At 55.1% G+C, this 14,271-nt stretch overlaps 1 protein-coding gene across 1 annotated transcript; it reads left to right on the top strand.

Annotated features, from left to right (window-relative positions):
- Positions 1–7,333: 7,333 nt before the first annotated feature.
- On the top strand, positions 7,334–14,265 carry MYORG (myogenesis regulating glycosidase (putative)). Its single transcript, XM_056514450.1, is given in 3 exon segments — positions 7,334–7,559; positions 11,879–12,256; positions 12,259–14,265. Coding segments are annotated over 2 exon segments (2,034 nt in total). The 5' UTR covers positions 7,334–7,559; positions 11,879–12,003; the 3' UTR covers positions 14,040–14,265.
- Positions 14,266–14,271: the final 6 nt, after the last annotated feature.

Raw genomic sequence — 14,271 nt, 5'->3', positions numbered from 1 at the left:
CACTGTGTTACAGCCCAGACCAGAACAGGGCTTGACTTGTCCCCATCCTGCAGGGGCATCTCTGCTCAACTCCCCAGCTCTGGAAAACACAAACCCAGTTCATGCTGCTCCTACTCTGGCATGACCCAGCTGCCTCTGCACAATGGATGAGGATTGCTCACTCTGATTGCAGAGACCATTACTCAGGATGGAACAGCAAACAAGGCACACAGGATCACCTGAATCCAGCTTTTAATTAGAAAGGGGAGACAGAGCAGGCAATAATTTCCCTGGCTACCTCAACAGGCCAGGGCAGCTGTGCTGGGGCTCTGTCATAGGCATTGACTGCACTGGTGTGGGATCTCTGCCTGCAGCTGGATTGCTGTAGGATTTCTGAGGAAATGCAGGAGAAAGGGGCTTGAAAAGCCACAATCACTGCTTCTGCACCTCCCAAAAATAAAATTATCTTAACTAGGACCGGCTGAAACTATTTCCTACCATTGTTAAGGTAGTTGCTGGCAGGAGGGGAGGCAGCTGGGAGCCACGACAAAATGAGGATGGTACAATCCAAGAGGGGTGTAGACAGGAATTGCAGTCAAGGAGCATGGCTCCCATTCTGTGGCATCACTGATCACATAAGCATCACCCTGGGCTGCAAATGCTGGCCCACACCTGTCCCAGCAGGCTGCTTTTTCCTCTTCTCTAAAAAACACAGGATCCTCAGCAGCACTTGCACCAACTCATACTGCTTGCTGTATGCTCTGTCAAAAAGATCATCCAAGAGTGTGCTCCACAAGGAGCTCTGGAAATAGAACAAGTTTGTAACACAGGTAAATGCTGCAGGAAGAGGAAACTTTGGGTTTTTCTACACCTACCAAGCTGCAGCGGCAGGAGGGTGGCACAATGACTCAGAGGATGCCTTGCTGTATCTGTAGTGAGGCGGTGTCATGCTCCCTGATCAGGAAAGTGTTTGACACCCCATGGCATGTGCTTGCTGACTTGTCCCCTGGAGCTGCATCCTGCAGTGGCTTTAGTCTCTTAGAGCTGGCAGTCACCAGCAGAAGCTCTGACATGTCAGCTCTGCCCAGGGATAGGTTTCAGAGTGCACCAGGCACAGGATCTGCTGAAGAAGGGAAACTGAGGCAGCAACAGGGCTTATGCCAGGCTGCTGTGTGACATGGTGATGATGGGGTTGCTCTGAGAGCTGCTGTAACACAGTTCCCAGACTCAGATGATTTCCAGCTGGTGGGCCTCCATGCCAGAAGACCCTGTGAAGGGCTGGGGAGAGTTCTGAGCACTGAAAAATCCCTCCCAGCCATGGTCCTGCAGGAGGAGCGATCCCTGAGTCGAGGCCCCACTCAAAGGGTGTCTGTGGAACACAGCTTTCCCCTCACAGGCTAAGAAGGTCACCAGCACTGAGGCAAAGCTCACTGCAAACCTGCTCATCTCCTGCAGCCTCGTTAGCATGTGCATTGTAATAAGGGAGCAAGCGGAAGGTGTGGAGAGGGACTTCACCACAGGACAGAAACTGTGCATGCTACTAAGCAGGGCACCCCTCTGCTCCATGAAACTCAGCCCTCTCAGGCCTTGCCAGCTGTAGGACAGCTAGCAGTCCTGTCACTCCCTTCCAACTCTCTGCTTGCCCCATTCCTGGCAGTCCCAGTGCACTCACCCCATCTCCCACTAGGCAAAGTGCTCAAATGTCTGTGGACACCCTGGATGCAGGGGAACCAGTAATGCCATCCTTTGTCCCACGGTTTTGGTGAGTGGGGAGCTTGGGGAGAGGATCACAGAACTGCTATGACCCCCAAGGGAGGCTTGATGCTCAGATCTCCAGCTGCATTTCCAGCATTAGATCCTGCCTAGTAATCAGTTTCGCTGTATGTCCCGACAGCAGTGAAGGCAGATGCTGCCACATGGAATGGGTGTCTCTTCCCACTCCCTACTATCTGTAGGAATTAACAATGCCCCCATTACAAAATCCATTAAGCCAAGGTCAGCCCAAGCAGCTGATTGAGGTGGCAGTGCAAGAGCATTCCAGGAACACCATGAACCATCAACCCCACTGCCTATCAGCCTGAGATGAACTGGTTGTCCAGCTCCAAAAGTTCTGCAAGGTGCCAGCAGTCCTTCTGTGTCACAGAGGGTGTATCTCCATGGGGTCGAGGATCTGATGGTGCTGGCAGTGGGTCTGTTCATCCCCTCTTTGCATCTTGTGTCCTCCTCCCAGTGCCAAAGGGATGCTCTCCCAGTATATATGCTTGTGGCTTTGCCGTGGCAATCCATCTCCTTCCCTGGACAGACTGTCCAGGTCCCAGGGATGTCTGCACATCCTGAGGGTTCTGACTTCCAGTGGCCCATAAATATCCCCTGGTAGTAAGTGCTGCCTGGGGAATATTCTACTGGTGCCCCATAGTCCCCAGGGACCACTATACAAATCCTTAAGAAAGCTAGATTGACCCAGGACAGTTGTTTGTATGCATGGTCTCATCCAGCCATGCTTGGGACTGTACAACGCCAAAAATCCTGCTGGCATCCCTGAGCCCCAGCTGCATATAGCTGAGCACCTCCCAGATTTTGGGGCCACGTCAGTGTTCCTTGTGCTGCTCTTGTATTTTGTGCTGCCATTGTATGCTCTGCTTACCAAGAACATATTCCCTGGCCACACTGTTTGTTATGCAGTAATCAGCCCTGTCCTTCACCCACCACAGGTCTGGCAGCACCTTTTAATCCCCACATGTTTACCTTTAGGATGTCCTTGGTGCTGAAGCAGCTTTTTTCAGCCCCAGGCAGAGGGCAGAAAAGATGCAGTTCAACCAGCACAGTCATCATTCTACTACTGCATCAAATCCCCGTGGACCAGAATTAGGTATGAGACTTAGCAGAAAACATGTGATTGGCTTTAAATTCCTGATCTCAGAAACTAAAACCAAGAAACAAGAAGAATAAACAGGGAGCACTGAATTCCCCATATGTGTCCCTATGTCTGAGCCTCAGAGAGAAGCTTCTCAAGGTCTTCTCCATTGAGAAACAGGAATATTTTCCTTGGCTGGCATGGGTCTGGTAATGAGAATTCTAGGGAAATGACCATGCAGGAGAGAGTGGTGTTTGCTGGCAGGGAGACCCACTGGAAATGGCTCACTGAGATGGCAATGCCAGGGTACATTAGTTTATCTCAGAGGCTCACTTTGCCCCACAGCACTGCTGAAGGGCAAATGTGGTCTTTCATTAAAACTGGTTTGGGCAATTGCTCCCCTCAGATCCTTCCCCACAGTCTGGAGAAGTCTCTGGGGAAGGGTGGAGAAACTTCATTGACTGCTGATTTGGTGGGCACTTTAACAGCCCTTGCAGGCTGGTGCCCTCCCACCACACGTAAGCTGGAGACCAAGAGAGCATGCAAGGGAAAGCTCTCAGAGCATAGTAACACAGCCAAAAATAGAAGCAGTCGTTGACACCCGTGTTTGTCGGCTTCATGCTGGACTGCTAGGACGTGCTTGCTTTTGGCAAGTTGTCCAGGAAAAGCTGCCATCCATCTGGGATACTGAGCACTGACACAGGCTAAATAAGGAGGGGTACTTTGAAAGCAGCACATAATCAATGAAGGCATGAAATGCCCTTGCCTGAGTATGATTTGAGAGCACAGTGCCAGGGGGCAGCACCACCCGGGCCCCTCCGTGTGTGCTGCTGATCATAAATCCATGGCACTGTGGTCCTCGCAGTGTGGGGATGCTCCAGCACAGAGCCGCCTGGGGACCCACATTCCTGCCATGCTGCGCCCACACCAAGCAGTATCCCAATCCTCCTGGGGGCAGGGAAAACCCCATGAAACCCTATCCCACGAAAAGCATGTCCTGGCGTAAAAGTACCCCATTGAAAAACCTGGCCCTACCCACAATCATTCCATGAAAAGCACGTCTCAGTCCCAAAGCACCTCATGAAAACCCCATCCGAACCAAAAGCAGCCCGGCACAGCCCCGCCAGCGCCAAACCCCATCCCTCCCAGCCCCGGGGTACCCCCATCCCCACGCACCCCCGACACCCCCAGCAGGTCCGGCCCCGCTGCCCTCCCGGGCCGAACTACATCTCCCGTCGGGGAGCGCCGGTTCGGGGGCCGGTCCGGGGCGGGAGCCGGGGCGGAGCGGGCAGCGCCCAACCCCGGAACCGCGCTCAGCCCCGCGCCCGGAGCCCCCGGGCCGGCGGACCGGCCATGGCCCGGCGGGGCCGGTGAGTGAGCGGGGCCGGGCTGCGCTCGGGCGGGGGGCACAGCCCAGCTCGGGGGCTCAGCCCGGCTCGGGGGGCACAGCCCGGCTCGGGGGGCACAGCCCAGCTCGGGGGGTACAGCCCGGCTCTAGGGGCACAGCCCGGCTCTAGGGGCACAGCCCGGCTCGGGGGGCACAGCCTGGCTCGGGGGGCACAGCCCGGCTCTAGGGGCACAGCCCGGCTCTAGGGGCACAGCCCGGCTCGGGGGGTACAGCCCGGCTCGGGGGGTACAGCCCAGCTCGGGGGCTCAGCCCGGCTCAGGGGGCACAGCCCGGCTCGGGGGGCACAGCCCGGCTCGGGGGGTACAGCCCAGCTCGGGGGCTCAGCCCGGCTCAGGGGGCACAGCCCGGCTCGGGGGGCACAGCCCGGCTCGGGGGGCACAGCCTGGCTCGGGGGGCTCAGCCCGGCTCGGGGCGCTCAACCCGGCTCTAGGGGCACAGCCCGGCTCGGGGGGTACAGCCCGGCTCGGGGGGCTCAGCCCGGCTCGGGGGGCACAGCCCGGCTCGGGGGGCACAGCCCGACTCGGGGGGCTCAACCCGGCTCGGGGGGCACAGCCCGGCTCGGGGGGTACAGCCCGGCTCGGGGGCTCAACCCGGCTCTAGGGGCACAGCCCGGCTCGGGGGGCACAGCCCGGCTCGGGGGGCACAGCCCTGCTCTAGGGGCACAGCCCGGCTCGGGGGGCTCAGCCCGGCTCGGGGGGCACAGCCCGGCTCGGGGGGCACAACCCGGCTCTAGGGGCACAACCCGGCTCTAGGGGCACAGCCCGGCTCGGGGGGCACAGCCCGGCTCGGGGGGTACAGCCCGGCTCGGGGGGCTCAACCCGGCTCGGGGGCTGCGGGCGGAGCCGGGCGAGGGGTTCCCGCTCCCGCAGACCCCGGGCTGCGGCATCGGCGATGGCTCGGGAGGGCCGCGGGGAGCGGGGTGAAGGCGCTGAGCTTTGTCCGGACCTTGGGGTGCGAGGTCTCCGCACCCCGCCGTGCAGGGACCGCCTGAGTTCTTTGATGGGTGGGAATCTGGCCGCCCGGAGAAGATGAACGCAGGCGGGAGACACGTCCCCGGCACCGCTTGCAAAGTGTAGCTTCAATTTTTGCCTCTTGTTAGTGAAAACTTTGCAGATGGGTGTACGCAGCTCTTTGTGCTCTGTGCTGGGTTGGGTTTGGAGTGGGTTTTGGGACAGCTCCGCCATCACTGGCTATGGCAAGGGGCAGCCAAGGCTGTGCTAGAAAGTACAAATGTTTCTTCCCCTTTTACCCCTTTACCACCTTGGGATACCTACAGCAGACACCTACAGCACAGTGGAGAATGGAGTTTGTGATGTTGTGTCTGCATAGCTGGATCTGCACATGGAAGAGCTGCAAGGGGGCATTTAAGGGGATTGGTGACTGCGTTCGGACCAGGATTGTCCAGCATCACTGACTGTTGGATATGGATGTAAATTCCAGGACTTGGGTCAACAACCCAGCATCATGAGCCATCCACGGCTCTCTGGAGCTGCCGTGCCTGGAGTTTCATGGTGACTTGATGGCTGGAAAATTGTCAGGGCGGTGCCAGAGGGATGTACTTAGGTTTCCATGTCTCCCCCATATCGTGTTGTAGTGCTTGGATGTTGGGGTGGGCTCAGGTTTCAGCCTGCATCAGCATCTGAAATGCTGACTGCTCCCAAACGGCTGAATCAGCTCTTTGAGTAAAGAATCTGTGTGACAAAACAGGGCACTAGGTCCCACTTGTGGGGTGATTTGTCTTGGAGGACAGAGATGAGCGGTGAGATGGACACTCGCTTTGGGGAGACGCTGTTGGAGTGATGGGGTGGTTGATGGCACATGGCTGGTACCAGCTGGAGTTGGGCTGGGGGACCAGCAGACAGTGGCAAAGACACCAAAATCTTTGTGGCTCTGTATCTTGCATGGCAAAAGTGGTAAATGAAAAATAGCTCCAGTGTTTGGTGTTCTGCTTTTGCCACTGTTGGGCACAAGATCTGATGGCCCTGCAGGTTCCAAGGAGCTGATTGCTGCGCTCAGGGTTATGCCATGGACCACAGTTTTAGAGCCAGGCTCCCTCCTTCCTGCTTCCCCAGAGACTGTAGGACTTCTCCAAGGTGGACAGAGACATGTCCTTAAAGGGAGAGCCTTGGAGCTTTCTCTCCCTCATGTCCAATGTACTTTGATACAAGTGGACCAGGAGGGCTCATTTTGTTTTAAAGTCTCCACAAATCTTTATGGCTCAGATAAATTCAGGCTCCCTGATGTGCCTCCAGGCAGGGAAAAGCAAAAGCCTCTGGTCATGATTTAGTCGTGAGACAAAGGCACCATGAGCTGTGTGCAGGGTTAAAGTGAAAACCCAGCTTGTTAAACTTCATCTTGGTAATTGCCATGCGGTGAAGAACAAAGAAAGATTATATTGTAAAGAGGAATTGTCGGGGGTGTTAAATATTAAGTTGTCTGCTGCCAGAATTGGTTCTGGCTGCTCTGTATTCATGGTCGAACACTGAATGAGGTGTCTAAATGGGTTTGGAGCATTACTTGACACTGAAAACTTTAAAGGACAAAACTGGGCTGCAAAGGCACGATTCCTGTAATAAAGGTGGAAGTATTTAAGGCTGGGCAGAGCTAATGCCACAGCTTCAAATCTCCTGCCTCCTCTTGCAGACGGACCGAGGTGCTGGCAGCCTGTCTGCGCTTTGCAGATGAGCTCTGTATTCACATGGCCACACTGACTTTGGGTTTTATCCTCCTAGTGCCCAGTGCTGTTTAATCCTATTTTACAAACCTTCCAGCAGCAGTGGGGCAGCTTGTTTCTTTTCACACAAGTCAGCCTCCTTACTCTTCTGCATCATGACTCGGCTTAAAATCACAAGACTTGGGGAAGAAAACAAAAACCACCCCAAGTCCTGTATTAGATTTTCGTTTTGTTTTGGTTTGCTTTCTGATTGTGGCGCTCCTGTGAGTGCAGGGAGGGGATGCGCCTTGGCTTCCCGCTCCCCTGGCAGGGAGGTGGGATGCCAGCCCTGATCCCGGGTCTCCGGGAGCCGGGGCTGGTGGAAGCTGCGCCGCCCCTCCTGGCCGGCTCCGCTCGCCTTGGCACACCCCGGCCGGAGGGTTGGCTGCTCACACATCCGTCACGGAGCCTGAGGAAACACGGCGGTGACGCGCCGGTCCCCTCCTCCTGCCCGCGGACACCCGCTGCGCGCGGAGCGCCCGGGATGGAGAGGATGGAGCTGCCGGGGACGCGGCGGTGGAGCAGCGCTCCTTTTCTGTGAGCTTAAAAAGGCGTCTGTGGTGGAGCCAGGCGGCAGGCAGGGATCCCCAGGACGCCATGGCCAGGTAAGCCCTGGAGGGATGAGGTGCCTGGCTGCGTCCAACAGCGGGGTGCGGGAATTTGCAGCAGCCCTGACAAGGGTCTGTCACATTGCAGGAGGTGCAGAGTCCCCCCAGCGCAGCGTGGCCAGAAACTCCTCAGGCCAGGCGGTATGTCCATCCCTGCTCTGGCCACAGCAAGGACGGTGAAGGTGGGCGGTCCCCTGGGGCACCGAGTTCCCCTCGCTGTCCCTGCAAAGGCAGAGTTGCTCACTGGCTCAAGGGCTGGGTGTCTGTGCCCCCCGAGGTGGTTTGAGTGTTGCAGGGATAAGCCCAGAGCCCCAGAGTGATCTAGCTTAGTATTTGGGGGAGTCCACTGGATTCTGGATTAAGGGGGAATCAGTGCCTCTGATCCAAGTGGAATCAGGGTGTGTGGGGAGCCCTGTGCCAGTGTTGTCACCAAGGTGCCCCACCTGTCCCACCTGCTCCCATCAGCACCTAGGGGGAGGAGCAGTGATTTCACCCTATTTGACTCCTAAAAGCCCTCCAGAGAACTCCAGTGCTCTGCTGCAGACCCTCCAAGGGAAATTAAACTCCTAGGAATGGTTTGTTTGTCCCCCATCCATGTGCAAAGTCCCTTTGTCAGGGCAGGTTCCCTGTAGGGAGTTCCAGACAGGGCACGTGGAGGCTTTTTTGCTCCCACAGCTTTTTTGCAGAGAAGAAATTTCTCCCTTAACTTGCTGTCCTAATTCCCTGCTCTTGTGTGGGGTTGGAGATGCCTCCTGGTAAAATCTGCAGTGTTTCTGTACTATTTCCTGAGCTCGACTCCTGCCAAGATGTTTGGGGAGGAGGCGGCAGCACCTTGCAGTGGAAGAGGGAGGGTTTCCTGGCATCCTGGCGTGGGAAGTGGGTGTGTGTCCCCAGCAGGAGCTTGGCCCCCAGCACACTTCAGACCTGACCCTGCCAGGGCAATAGAGAGCAGTTGTATGTTATTGACCCTCTTTAAATGAATGTCCTAATTTGCAAAGTGGCTGGGGTTAGTGGTGCTGTGGGTCTCGCAGCCCGTGGTTTGCAGTGGTGTTGGTAAAAATAGAAGCGGTCAAAAAATGGATTTTTATTTTTACTCTGTAAAGTGTGTCCTGCTCAGATGTTTTGCTTTCATCTTGAGTTGAGGCAAGGCAACTCACTGCTTCCACAGAACACAGAGAAAAAGCTTTGTTTTGGGTCAGCTGGGAAGCTCCTGCACAGCAAGCTCCAAACATGCTGTTTGACTTTGACACTCTCCCTTCTCATTTTCTTTTTTTTTTTTTTTTTTGTTTGTTTTTTTGAGGAGTTAAAGGTCACCACAATGTCATCTTGGAGCAAAATAACAAGTTAGCATTACATACAAAAAAAAAAAAAAGTTGAAAGAGGCAGTGCATGAGCAGGCACCTCTGCAGGCTGCAGCTTGTGAGTGAGAGGTGGAAGAAGTCTCTGGGGAGCCTGGGAGCCTTAGCTCTCACCTGGGACAGAGCCAAACCTCCCACTGGAGAACGTACACTCTTGTTAACAAGGCAGAAAAATAGAAGGCACAGACCAAGATTGTTTTTGGAGACCTCCTTGGCCCATCACTGTACTGGGTGATGCCTGTAAACGCCATTCTCAGCATCATCCAAGTGGGCAATGTCCATCAGCAGCCACAGGGTTTGATCCTGGCACAGCCACAGCAGTTAGGGGATTAAATTCACCAGCTCAATCACGCAGTTTGCACATCCCTCTGAGGCAGATTGGTGTCCAAAGGACTCAAGAGGCTACAAAACATTTCTTAAAAACACATTTTTCTCTGCTAACAGTGGCAGTGATGGCTCCCTCATGTGTGCCAGGAGCTCCAGTCCATGGGGGGGAAAGAAAGAAACAGCCTAAAAATAGAGCAGCTTCGAAGTAATTCATAAATAATAAACCAGCTTCCTGAAAGGGATATGAAAATCCAGAAACTCCCTGAAGCCCTGGGAGCTGCTGTCAATTTTAGATGGAGCCACAGCAGCAGTATGAGATATTTCTTGGTCTTAAATTCTCTGAATGAGAATTGACAAAGAAAATACTGTTTCCCCCTCTTTTTTTGTAAAGAAATTGTGAAAACTTAAAATATTTTCTCAAAAAATTTGCAAGTTCTGCTGGCAGAGGGTGCATTTTACTTTTTTACTCCTTGAGCTTTGCAGTCTCCAGATAAGGCACGACTGAGACATGGGCATGCCTCTGGAGTGACAGGTATTTGCATGTCCCTCTCTCTCTGCCATCCCAAAACCACCCAGTGTTGAGAGGGTGGGGACTGGTTTGGGCTCAGCGTACCTGTCTCCATTTCCAGAAGCTCCCTGCCACTTTGTGCTGGTGTTGGCCAAGGCCCTTCTGCAATCCCTCCTCCCCTGCCATCCTGGGGGAGCCTTGTGCTGCTTCTGGTTCACCTTAAAGCCAAGGCAGAGTTGAGGCAGGGATGGAGGTTTATCCTAAACACAGCCCCATCCCACCACCACCTCCTCCGTCTTTAATGCCCAATTTTGGCTGGGCTCAGCTGGCCTTGTGTCACAAATACTGTGTGGTGAGAGCCCCATTGCCCTCCTGGGGGGCAGAACCCAGGGCTGGGGGGCAGCATCCAGTGCTGGGTGACACAAGGAGTGGTTGGAGCTGTCCCCATCCCGTGCCCAAGCTCCCCACTGGCAAGTGAGGGCTCTGTGGGAGTTGGCCGTGGGACAAGTCGTTTAACTAAACCTATCGCCTGTTCAGGCTAATCACTTCCTAATGCCTCTATAATCCCATTTAAAGCAGCTGGCTGTCTAGAAAGTTACTGGCTCCCAGGGGAAGGTTAGAATGACCCGTCTGGCTACACAAAAAGTTCCCCCAACTGCAAGGTCTTGTTCAATATGTGCTTCAAGATGAATATAAACACAGAATATTTTGTTGAGCCTGTGCACAGATGTTGCTGTGGGTTTACACATGGCGTCCCTGTAGTGGAACAACAAGGCTTAGGTAGCGTTCAGGACTTCTTTCTGCTTTACTTTTACTTTTCCTTTTTTGGGGAGAAAGATCTGTTAAGGCACAGAGAAATACTTATTCTGGACTGGCATGCCTGTGGCAGGGAGACAGTTCTGTAATTCATTTTGATCTTTTTCTTCCTTTTTGTTAAGAGGAAAAAACAACCTGATTATGGGGAGTCTGTGCCACTGTTTTCCTTTGTACCCAAGAAGAGATTTTTTTCCCCTCTGGTTTGCTCACAGCCAGGAGATTTACAGCCCCAGAGCTTGGGAAGGAGGTGGCTATGTTTGCTGGCACCAGCAGATACCAGGCAGCTGGTCTGTGGCTTTGCAGCTCCTCTCACTCCCCTACTCCTCCTGCAGCTGTGTTTGTTTCTTGCTCCCCCATGTCCTTACTTTACTTTCCCCCCCTGGATCCCAGGCGTTATGCTTGGCAGAGCCCGGCCAGGCCGTGGCCAAGGAAAAGCCATTAGCTCTTGGCACAGCCCACTTCCCTGGGGCCACGCAGGGGAGAGTGGACGGAGCTGAAACACAGCCTGGAGCCTTGCTGGATGGAGGAAGGGCCCTTTGGGCCCACTGCTCAAACAAGTGGTTAGTGGTTAACCTTTCCTACAAGGTTAGCTTTTCTTCCAGAAAAGCTGGAAGTTCTTTTCCACCCAGAACTGGTGTAAAGCTCTGAGCACACTGCAGGAGCCAGATATTCTGTGCCACTCTCTGTGCGACTCTCTGCACCCCCCACATGCCTCCCAAACCCCAGACATGAGCCACTGTAGCCCAGCCCTGTTTGGCTCTCTGTAAGCTGTGGAGAAGTAGGGATTTACCCATGTTCACTGCAAAGCATCACCCAAGTGGAGCATCTGGGACATGCTTGGGACAAGAAGGGGGTGTTGCTGCAGATGAATTAAATCTGCCAGGGAGGCAGTGTGATCAAAACTAGAATTGGCTGCATGGAATTCATTATGTGGTGTCTTTTATAGCTCTCAGTTATCCCTGTCTTTTAAAGACACTGTCAGTGGGCTGATCTGGCTCCTGTTCAGCCTCCTTCTATTGCCACCCAGTCTCCATTCCTGCCTCACTGAAAGTCTTCCCAACAAAAAAAGCATTAAATATGGCAATGACTTGGTCCTTGTTGCCCTGGGGGTGTTCCCTGTATAGGGCTCAGGCTGTTCCTCGCATGCGTTGTCTTGCCTGGAATAATTGGAGATGATGTCTGGTACTTGGAACAGAGCACCTGGCATGTCACAGACAGGCAGAGGGGGCCGGGGGGAGCAAGTGGATGACACGCTGTCCCTTGATTCAGAGATTCTCTCTGACTATTTTTATCATCTCCTTTTTCAGAGGTGAGTGTTCTGGGACACGGTGGAGGTGGGAGCTCTCCTAGCAATCCAGTGTCTTCTCCTGAAACCCCCAGGCGTGCTTCCTTCCCATTCCTCTGCAGAAAGCTCTAGAGAAAGCACAGCACCATGTACACCTTCCTGCCAGAGAGCTTCACACCAGTGAAGCAGAAGCCCTCCAAGGAGCTGAGGCCCATGCTGGGCGCCATCTTGCTGGGCCTCATCCTGTTCATTGCTGCCGTGGTGGCCTGGTGCTACTACACGGTGTCCCTGAGGAAGGCGGAGCGGCTCAAGACGGAGCTGATGGACCTGCGGGCGGACGGCTTCGTCATCCGCAACCAGCACGGGGAGGTGGTGTTCCGGCTGGCCTTCCGCTCGGGCAGCCGGACCTGGAGTCGTGCTCCAAGGAGGGCGAGATCCTGAGCTGCTCGCGCTCCAGCCGGGGGCCGCTCAACTTCTTCATCCAGACGGTGAAGCCCAAGGACACGGTGATGTGCTACCGCGTGCGCTGGGAGGAGCTGGCGGCCGGCCCGGCCGTGGAGCACACCATGTTCTGGGAGGACGCCCACTGGTACGGGGGCTCGGAGATGAGCACCCAGCACTGGCCCATCCGCCTGGCCGGCTACCAGGAGCCCGTGCCCTACGTGACCAGCGACGTCTACTCCTTCCGCGACAGCTTTGGCGGCATCCTCGAGCGCTACTGGCTCTCCTCCAAGGCGGCGGCCATCAAGATCAACGACTCCGTGCCCTTCCACCTGGGCTTCAACGCCACCGAGCGCACCCTCTTCTTCCAGGCGCGCTACAAGGACTCGCCCTACAAGCCCCCCCCGGGCCAGCAGCCCTTCCCTGAGCTCAGCTACCGCGTCTGCGTGGGCTCCGACGTCACCTCCATCCACAAGTACATGGTGCGCAGGTACTTCAACAAGCCCTCCAAGATCCCTGCTGAGAACGCCTTCCGGTACCCCATATGGTCCACGTGGGCCCTCTACAAGAATGATATTGACCAGGATAAACTCTTGCGGTTTGCTGAAAAGATCAAGAAATACCATTTTAACTGCAGTCACATTGAGATTGATGACATGTACACCCAAGCCTACGGGGACTTTGACTTTGACCCTGTCAAGTTCCCCAATGTAACAGAGATGTTTGCAAAGCTGAGGGAAGATGGATTTAAGGTCACTCTGTGGATTCACCCTTTCGTAAACTACAATTCCTCTAATTTTGGTGTAGGGATTGAGCGTCAGCTGTTCATCAAGGAGCCATCGGGGCGGCTGCCAGCCATGGTGGAGTGGTGGAATGGCATCGGGGCCATCCTGGACTTCACCAACCCAGCAGCCCGCGACTGGTTCCAGAGCCACCTGCGCCAGCTCCAGCACAAGTACGGCATCTCGTCCTTCAAGTTTGACGCGGGCGAGACCAGCTACCTGCCCAAGCAGTTCAGCACCTTCCGCCCACTGTCGGACCCCAGCATCTGGTCCCGGCGCTACACGGAGATGGCCATCCCCTTCTACGAGCTGGCCGAGGTGCGGGTGGGCTACCAGTCACAGAACATCTCCTGCTTCTTCCGCATCATTGACCGCGACTCCGTCTGGGGCTACGAGCTCGGCCTCAAGTCCCTCATCCCCACTGTCCTCACCATCAGCATGCTGGGGTACCCCTTCATATCTGCTGACATGATAGGGGGCAATTTTTTCCCCAATAAAACCAATGGAGCGGTGGAGATCCCTGACCGGGAGCTGTACGTGCGCTGGCTGGAGCTGTCTGCCTTCATGCCCTCCATGCAGTTCTCCATCCCGCCCTGGCTCTACGACAAGGAGGTGGTGGAGATTGCGCAGAAGTTCATGGAGCTCCACGAGTCGCTGGTGGCCCCGCTGCTGCTGGAGCTGGCCGGGGAGGTCACCGACACGGGCGACCCCATCATCCGTCCCATCTGGTGGATCTCGCCCCGCGACGAGGCCACTCACCGGATCGACTCCCAGTTCCTCATTGGGGACACCCTCATGGTGGCTCCTGTGCTGGAGATGGGCAAGCAGGAGCGGGATGTCTACCTGCCAGCGGGCAAGTGGCGCAGCTACAAGGGGGAGCTGTTTGAGAAGACCCCAGTGCTGCTCACCGACTATCCCGTTGACTTGGACGAAGTTGCCTATTTCCTCTGGGTTTCCTAACAGGCTTCTTCATCAGCTTTGGAATAACCATGCCTTACCTAGGACTTTCTAACAAATAATAACTCTAATTGCACATTTCATTTGAGACTGGGGTGGAGGAAGGGAAATAAATAGACTTCGCTGTTCTTGGGGATAATTTTTTTTTTTCTTAGGGGATTGATCTTGATTTTTTAAAATTTGGGTCTGGTGGTAGGCTCTGATTGAATTACAGTAGGCAGCAATTTATCTGTAT

The sequence above is a fragment of the Oenanthe melanoleuca genome, chromosome Z (assembly GCF_029582105.1).
Source record: "Oenanthe melanoleuca isolate GR-GAL-2019-014 chromosome Z, OMel1.0, whole genome shotgun sequence".
Classification (NCBI taxonomy): Eukaryota; Metazoa; Chordata; class Aves; order Passeriformes; family Muscicapidae; genus Oenanthe; species Oenanthe melanoleuca.
Note: the sequence above shows the minus strand (reverse complement) of the source record. Positions and strands in the feature narration are given on the sequence as shown.